General features: G+C 41.6%; 1 protein-coding gene across 1 annotated transcript; it reads left to right on the top strand.

Annotated features, from left to right (window-relative positions):
* The first annotated feature begins 5,662 nt into the window (after window positions 1–5,662).
* ZBED8 (zinc finger BED-type containing 8) lies at window positions 5,663–8,376 on the top strand. Its single transcript, XM_008067242.2, has one exon. It carries the CDS (start codon window positions 6,029–6,031, stop codon window positions 7,811–7,813), a length of 1,785 nt encoding a protein of 594 aa, XP_008065433.1. The 5' UTR covers window positions 5,663–6,028; the 3' UTR covers window positions 7,814–8,376.
* Window positions 8,377–9,428: the final 1,052 nt, after the last annotated feature.

Raw genomic sequence — 9,428 nt, 5'->3', positions numbered from 1 at the left:
TCAGTTCGGAGCCGCGCGCTCCTCGCATGCATTCTCACAAGCACACCTCCCAGCAGCCCCGGAAGGTAGGTACCGTGATCCCCGCGGCGGGACGCGGGCTCGGACAGGTCCCAGCCCGCAAGTGACGAAGCCGCGGGCCCCGGCGCTGGCCTCTGAGGCGGCTGCCCGTCCGCCACGCGCCCGCCCCCGCCCGCTGGCCGTTGCTTTTACCCGTAAAGTGCCACGCAGGGTTCAGCCCTCGGCCATCCCTGGACGGGCTCAGGCGGGGGCTGCCTAGGCGCCGAATGGTGTGGAGTTCTGGGTTTACTCCCGCACCTCGGTGTTTCCACCAAAGCTAAAAGAGATCGCTATGTATTTAGCATTTCCTGAATACCTCTGTTACAAGAATGTTCACTTTTTCTTATTTTATTTTTAACTTTAGTATAGAAACGAGGTCTCGCTATGTTGCCCAGGCTGGTCTCGAACTCGTGGGATCAAGCGATCTTCTCGCCTCAGCCTCCCCAAGTGTTGGGATTACAGGCGTGAGCCACCAAACCCGACAGTGTTCTTTTTTTTTTTTTTTTTTTTTTTGAGTCGGAGTCTGTCGCCCAGACTGGAGTGCAGTGGCACGCTCACGACCACCGCAGCCTCGACCAGCTGGGCTCAGGCGATCCTTCCTCCTCAGCCTTCCGAGTAGCTGAAACTACAGGCGCGTGCCACCACGCTCAGCTAATTATTTGATTTATTGTAGAGATGAGGGTCTCACCAAGTTGTCCAGGCGGGTCTCGAACCCGTGGGCTCCCAAAGTGCTGGGATTATAGGCATGAGCCTCCGCACCCGGCCGACAATGTTCACTTTTAACGAAGAATTTTTCTGTTAGTTGTGATACCTTTTTGTATCTACTCTTCATAAACTTGCAAAAGTCTCATACTGTTATATGAGATTGTTCATTCAGCATCTCTCAAGGCTTAGAAGGATCATTTGTAAAATGAATGATGTCTGTCTCAAGATAATACGTGTTGTTTATCTTTTCTTTTTTTTTTTTTTGAGTGCAGCCTTGACCCGCTGGGCTCCGGCGATCCTTCCGCCTCAGCCTTCCGAGTAGCCGGAATTACAGGCATGTGCTACCACGCCCGGCTGATTTTTTGATTTATTGTAGAGATGAGGTCTTGCTGCCCAGGTGGGTCTCGAACCGGCGGGCTCAGGCAATCCACTCACCTCAGCCTCCCAAAGGCACGGGATTACAGGCTGAGCCACCGAGCCCGGCTATCTTTTCATTACAGAAAATTTCCAGCATACTTTAAAAATAGAATGGTGTAAAGGTCACCCGCCTTCAAGAGTTACCAACTCCACGCATGTGATCCAGTTAAAAAAAAAAAAAAAGTGGTCAGGCATGGTGGCTCAGGTCTGTAATCCCAGCACTTTGGGAGGCTGAGGCAGGAGTATCGCTGGAGCCCAGGAGTTTTAGACAAGCTTAGGCAACATAAGGAGACCTCATCTCTACAAAAAGAAAAAAATAAACCAAGCGTAGTGACACACACCTGTAGTCCCAGCTACTCAGGAGGCTGAGGCAGAAGGATTACCTGAATCCAAGTGGTCAAGGCTATGGTGAGTTGTGATTGTGCCACTGCAGTCCAGCCTGGGCAACAGTGAGACTTCAACTCGAAAGGAAAGTTACCAACTCAAGGCCGATCTTATTTCTTTTATCTCCACCCCACCTTGTGTATGTGCATGTGTGTGTCAGTGTGTCCACTGAAGTACAGGATTTCAAAGGAAATCTCAAACATCATTTCACCTTAAATAAGTCTGTGTCTCTCACAAATGAGGGCTTTTAAAAAACACAGCCACAATACCATTGTCACACCTGTTTAACGATCGTTCCTTATGATGATGATGCCTTTTTAATGTTTACATTTTTTAGGATATTGTAATTCCTAAGCACCACACAGGAGCAAGTGAAAACTGAGGTTCTAAAACACAGGAAGCCGGGCTCGGTGGCTCAGCCTGTAATTCCGCGCCTTGGGAGGCTGAGGTGAGTGGATTTCCTGAGCCCGTGGGTTCAAGACCCGCCTGGGCAACTTGGTGAGACCTCATCTCTATAATAAATCAAAAAATCAGCCGGGCATGGTAGCGCGTGCCTGTAATTCTGACTACTCGGAAGGCTGAGGCAGAAGGATCGCCGGAGCCCGGTGGGTTGAGGCTGCAGTGGCCGGGAGCAGCCACTGCACTCCAGTCTGGGCGACAGAGTAAGACTCCAACTCAAAAAAAATAAATAAAACACAGGAAAGCCTCTTGGGTGGTAAGTTTATCTTTGAGGATCTTGAAAATTCTTGCTTCCTCTGCTGCTTCATAAGTAGATTGTCATAAAAATTATTTTGTTCAGAACAGATAAATTTTACATCAAAATAGAATGGCATAGTCAACTAGAAATGGATTCTTAACATGTCCTGCAATGATGTTTTTTATTTTGAGTTGGACTATCACTCTGTCACCCAGGTTGGAGTGCAGTGGCACAATCACAACTCACCACAGCCTCGACCTCCTGAACTCAAACAGTCCTGCATCTGGCAAAGATTTTATTTTTATAGAGACGAGGTCTGCTGTGTTGCCCAGGCTGGTCTCAAATTCCTGGGATCAAGCAGTCCTCTTGCCACAGCCTCTCAAATTGCTGAGTCTATAGTCATAAGCCACCATGCCTGGCTTAGAAATACATTTTACAACTAGTTCATCTTGGTAGATTCACAAGAAAACTAGTGCATTAAGTAGATAGATTTTCTTGGCTTACTTAATGTGTGTGTGTGTGTGTGTGTGTGTGTGTGTTTTTCAAGACAGAGTCTTACTATGTTGTTTACGCTGGAGAGCAGTGGTGTGATCATAGCTCACCATAACCTCAACTCCTGAGACCAGCAGTCCTCTCATTTCAGCCTTCTCAGTAGCTAGGATTATGGACACAAACCACAACACCTGACTAGTATTTTTATTTTTTAATTTGTAGAGATGGGGTCTCATTATGTTGCCCAGGCTTTGCAATTTTTTTTTTTTAATGACCCGGAGTGGGCATTTGGACTTTAATGTGTATCTGCAAATTATTTCAGCCACATTCTGTGGCACAGGGCTTTGAAAACTTTGGGGATCACCTGTCTTGGAGATAAATTTTTTTTGTTTTTGAGTTAGAGTCTCACTCTGTTGTTGCCCAGGCTGGGGTGCAGTGGCACACTCACAGCCAGCACAGCCTCGACCTGCTGGGCTCAGGTGACCCTTCCGCCTCAGCCCTCCAAGTAGCCAGAACTACAGACATGCGCCACCATGCCTGGCTAATTTTTTTTTTAATTATTATTTATTTATTTATTTTTCTATTGTGGGGTACAGTTAAGGGTTGGGTATACAAATATGCTCCGTTCAGGCACCCTTGTTGATAAGAGGTGTCTCCCCGATGGCTAATTTTTTAATTTACTGTAGAGATAAGGTCTCATCAAATTTCCCAGGCTAGTCTCACACCCATGGTCTCAGGCAGCCCTCTCACCTTGGCCTCCCAAAGTGCTGGGATTATAAGTATGAGCCACCACGCCTGGCCTAGAATTTTTTTCTAAGGCATATTTGAGTCTACTTGTGGATTATACCTTTACTCATTGCTAAGGAGAGAGAGAGAAAAGGCATGGCTTTCATTTTTAGACCTCTCAGCTTTTTTTTTTTTTTTTTTTTTTTGAGTCAGAGTCTTATTCTGTTGCTCAGGCTGGAGTGCAGTGGCATGCTCACAGCTACCGCTGGGTTCAGGCAATCCTTCTGCCTCAACCCAGCCATTCCTCTCCGCTTTCATAGGAGGCCGTCATCAACTCAGAAAACTTAGAAAATGTAAATGCCTGTTACAACATTTGGACTGTTCACTTGGCAACCCAGAATATCTGCAAACTAAAGATTGAAGGATTTGTTTTTATTTCCCTAAATCTTACTACTTACTAGTGTGTTTCAGGATCTTCCAGACAACTTTGTTTCATATTCTTTTGTCCTACTTCTGAAAATTATTTAATTAGTTCTAAGGTAGTGCAGGGACATGTATACTTTCAAAATGGTTCCCAGTGATTGTGATGAGCATCCCTTATTATAGATCACTGTTGTAGTTACTATTCATAAGAATCTTGGCCAGGCATGGTGATTCACACCTGTAATCTTAGTACTCTGGGAGGCTGGTGCAGGAGCATTACTTGGATTGAATACCAGCCAAGGTAGGATAGCAAGATCTCAGCTCTACAAAAAATCAAAAAAATTATCTAGGCATGGTTGCATGTGCCTGTAGTCCCAGCTACTCGGGAGGCTGAGGTGGAATAATCATCTGAGTCCAGGGGTCAAGGCTATGGTATGCCAGGATCATGCAACTGCAATCCAGCCTAGGCGATAGAGTGAGGCCGAGAATCAAAAAGAAAGAAAGAAAAGGAAAAAAAAAGTTATCCAAAATATTTAATTTAGATGCAGATTTAGAGAATCAGAATTTCTAGGGTTAATGCCCAGGGATCTGCATTTTAGCAAGGGACTCAGATCTGATTCTTCCTCTATTTACCAGGGAATCACTGTCTTCTACATCCTGTCCGTGGGCTAAGCCAAACCTTAGGAATGCTGACTACTTTTATTGTGGTGTTTTGGCTTCTTACTTGACTGCTTTTACTGAGGGGTATTAGATGAAAAAACATCATGAAGTTTCTAATTGTAGTTGAGGGTGTCCTTATATGAGAAGAATTTTTCTGAAGTCTCACTAATTAGAATAGTTGTGTTTTCATATGGACCACAGGAATCATGATAGTATGTTATACTTTATTTAGCAGCAGGGAAGCTCTGAGCTAAATTTGTAGCCTACCTTTGTGTCAAGGGTGGTTTAATGAGAATTAAAGACCCGTTTAAATTATCTAAGTTGGAGTCAAAGCTGCTCAAGGGTCAAATAGTTTTAGAGACCTGTTTAATTTTTAATTATTAAAAAGAATTAGCATGTTCTCTCTCATAAGTGGGAACTAAATAATGTGCTCACGTGGATGTAGAGAGTGAATGCGGAGACTAGAAGGGTGGGTTGGATGATGAGAAATTACTTAATGGATTCAATGTATGTTATTTGGGTGATGGATACCCTAAAAGCCCTCACTTCACCACTACACAATGTGTGCCTGTAACAAAATTGCACTTGTACCCCATAAATTTATACATTTTTTTTTTTTTTTTTTTTTTTAGTTGGAGTCTTACCCCGTTGCCCAGGCTGGAGTGCAGTGGCACGCTCGCGGCCACCCGAGCATCGACCTGCTGGGCTCTGGTGATCCTTCTGCATCAGCCTTCCAGGTAGCTAGAACTACAGGTGTGTGCTACCTCACCCACCTAATTTTTTTATATGTTTACTATGGAGATGAGGTCTCACCAAGTTGCCTAGGCTGGTCTTGCATCCCCTGACTCAGGCAATCTACTCGCCTCGGCTTCCCAAAGTGCTGAAATTACAGGCTGAGCCACTGAGCCCGACCTATACAAATTTTTTTTAAAAGAACTAGCTACCATCCCCAAATCTGTCCTTCCCTATTTAGTGAATTACTCTTTTTTCTATTCAGTTCTTAACTGAAGGTCTACATATATCTTTAGGGCCGAATGGAAGGAGGTGGTGATAGTGAGATATATACCCTTTCTGGGGATACAAAATATACCAGACTTGTTTGTAACATACATTATTGAAAATAAGCCATGACTGCAATTTGCCAATAAAGGACTTATGGGTATTCATAACTTGCCTAAGCCCAGATCTCCCACATATAACTTGCTGGCAAGTTATTTTTTCCCAGGACGTTAGGTATGAGTCACTAGTTTTAGGCTGAACTGTCATCTTGTCGTGGCTTACTTCGAATTGATATGTTGCAGGATCTATCTTGACATATACAGGATAGCATATGATGACAGAATAGCATGTGATGTGGCTTTGTTTTAATTTGGTTAGCCACTGATGTTTAATGTGTGGGTTATATTTTACTCCCAAAGCAAAATTCCGTGGCATCTCTGGAATACTACCTGAAAATTTTTGTGTGCCATGTCGAAGAAACGCAAATGGGATGATGACTATGTACGTTACTGGTTCACCTGTACAACAGAAGTTGATGGAACTCAACGCCCACAGTGTGTATTGTGTAACTCAGTATTTTCAAATGCTGACCTCAGACCATCAAAACTGTCCGACCATTTTAACAGACAGCACGGTGGTGTAGCTGGGCATGATCTCAGTAGCCTGAAGCATATGCCAATATCATCTGGTAAGAGTGAAACCTTGAAAGCCTTTGGAGTTGCATCTCATGAGGATGCCTTATTACAAGCATCATATCAATTTGCATATTTATGTGCCAAAGAGAAGAATCCTCATACAATAGCTGAAAAATTAGTGAAACCATGTGCACTGGAAATAGCACAAATAGTTTTGGGACCAGATGCACAAAAGAAGCTTCAGCAGGTACCCTTATCAGATGATGTGATCCATTCTAGGATTGATGAAATGAGCCAGGATATCTTACAGCAAGTTCTAGAAGATATCAAAGCCAGTCCTCTTAAAGTGGGTATTCAGCTTGCTGAGACAACTGACATGGACGACTGCAGTCAGCTGATGGCATTTGTGCGATATATAAAAGAAAGAGAGATTGTGGAAGAATTCCTATTCTGTGAACCATTGCAATTAACCATGGATGTGAAAGGAATGGATGTGTTCAGGCTCTTTAGAGACTTCTTTTTGAAGCATAAGATAGCACTTGATATATGTGGTTCCATTTGTACTGATGGTGCCTCCTCTATACTAGGAGAAAATTCAGAGTTTGTTGCCTGTGTGAAAAAAGAGTTACCTCATATTGTGATCACACATTGTTTGCTGAACCCTCATGCACTTGTCATAAAGACATTGCCTACAAAATTGAGGGACGCTCTGTTTACTGTGGTGAGGGTAATAAATTTCATCAAAGGGCGAGCTCCAAATCATCGCCTGTTTCAGGCTTTCTTTGAAGAAATTGGTGTAGAATATAGTGTCCTCCTTTTCCATACTGAAATGAGATGGCTTTCCCGAGGCCAAATACTTACTCATATTTTTGAAATGTATGAAGAAATAAATCAATTTCTTCACCACCAAAGCAGTAATTTAGTTGATGGCTTTGAAAATAAAGAGTTTAAAATTCACCTAGCATATCTTGCTGATTTATTCAAACACCTAAATGAACTTAGTGCATCTATGCAAAGGACTGGGATGAACACGGTATCAGCTAGAGAGAAGTTATCTGCTTTTGTTAGGAAGTTTCCATTTTGGCAAAAACGAATTGAGAAAAGAAATTTTACCAACTTTCCTTTTCTTGAAGAAATAGTTGTTTCAAATAATGAAGGAATATTCATTGCAGCTGAAATAACACTGCATCTGCAACAGTTGAGCAACTTCTTCCATGGATATTTTTCTGTTGGTGATCTTGATGAGGCAAGTAAATGGATACTGGATCCATTTCTTTTTAATCTTGATTTTGTCGATGATAGTTATTTAATGAAAAATGATCTTGCTGAATTACGAGCTAGTGGCCAAATCCTAATGGAATTTGAAACAATGAAGCTTGAGGATTTCTGGTGTGCTCAATACACAGTGTTTCCAAACCTGGCAAAGACAGCTCTAGAAATCCTTATGCCATTTGCAACTACATACCTTTGTGAGTTGGGATTTTCATCACTTTTACATTTTAAAACAAAGTCCAGGAGCTTCTTTAATCTGAGTAATGACATTCGTGTGGCTATTTCAAAAAAAGTCCCTCGTTTCTCAGACATCATTGAACATAAGCTACAGCAGAAGTCACTGTAAGCTGATACACTTTTAAAATATATTCTTAATATCATTGTAAATTAAGGTGCAGTTCTGTTTCTTTCCTTTTATATTTATGATATACTGAATTCTATGTTTAAAAAATTTAGCAACCTTAACTTTTAATGAGGCATGTGAAAATGTGTTTTGAGAATAAGAAAAACACAAACAGCAGAAAAGATCAAGTACGGTCGCCTAGTTGATAAATAAGATTTTTATAATTCTGAGTATCTGTTTAACCTGTCATGATACATAAAAAAGATACTCATTCACTAGGCTATCCAGCTAAATGGTACAATAGGCTAGGAATTGAGCCAAGAGAATAGAGAAGACTTCCCAGAAGTCAAAGGACAAAATGAGACTTAGTCCTCCCATCTTTGTGAGGGTTGCTATGGAGAGGTTACTGAAATCAGAAGAGGATTATGAATTATAATGGGAAAAAGAATGATCTAGCTTATATAAGATTTATTTTAAAATGTACTTTTTGGAGTTAGTCTCACAATGCTCATTCCCCTAGCTCCCATGCTCTAAATATTATGATATTAATAAATATCCTAATAGTCTATTAGTCTTTGTCTTCTTTTAAATTACTTCAGGACTTCAAGTCATCAAGACTGCTGAAAAGGAGATTCCTGAGCCTTACCCTAGAGATTTTGATTTAGCAGGTCAGCAATAAGGTCAAGGATCCTCATTCTTAATCCAGCTTTTCAGATAGTTCCGATGGATTCGTCTGGCTTCATCTGATTTTTCCTATACTTATTTTTCCTTTACCCTAATTTTCTCCTATTTTACATCTTATGCTATATGTACTTTTCTAAGTTCAAAATTTTTGGCCGGGCTCGGTGGCTCAGTCTGTAATCCCAGCACTTTGGGAGGCTGAGGCGAGTGGATTGCCTGAGCCCTTGGGTTCAAGACCAGCCTGGGCAACTTGGCACAACCTTGTCTCTACAAGAAATTAAAAATTAGCCGGGTGTGGTAGCACGTGCCTGTAGTTCCAGCTACTTGGAAGGCTGAGGTGTAAGGATTGCCAGAGCCCAGTAGGTCAACACGGGATGACTGAGCATGCCACTGCACTCCAGCCTGGGCAGTGGAGTGAGACTCCAACTCAAAAAAATTTTTTTTTTAGTTTGCCAGAATATAAATTAAGTAAATTGATATGAAGTCACTAGGGTAATTTAGGGCCATCAAAAAATTCCCATATGAATCTAAATTAGTGCACTTTTTCTTGATGATAATTTGGCAAAATATATTTTTAAATTTAAATAAATTTAAATTTTTATTTTAAAACTTTAATGTTTGATCAAAGTACTACATGCTCAAGATGGAGGGGACGGGGGCAATGGTATAGATGGCCCTGTAAGGAAAAGCCACAGTCTCCTTCCTGCCCAAATACCTTAACCATTTCTACTGTAACTTCTTATGGTTCTACCCATATCCCCAAGTAATAGATAAGCACATGTGGCAGTTTTGATTTATCAGCTTTAGAAGTCATATATTGACTCTTCTAGATAATAAAGATTGAATTTCGAATGCATCCATCTCTACTACTACTCTTGATTTTGTATTGTTGTAACACTAATTTTAATTTCTTTATTGGTTATTCATAGCTCATGTA

Source organism: Carlito syrichta, unplaced genomic scaffold, assembly GCF_000164805.1.
Source record: "Carlito syrichta isolate Samal-C Ts95f unplaced genomic scaffold, Tarsius_syrichta-2.0.1 Scaffold309435, whole genome shotgun sequence".
Lineage (NCBI taxonomy): Eukaryota > Metazoa > Chordata > Mammalia > Primates > Tarsiidae > Carlito > Carlito syrichta.
The sequence above is the reverse complement of the archived record's forward strand: the minus strand, read 5'-3'. Positions and strand labels throughout refer to the sequence as shown.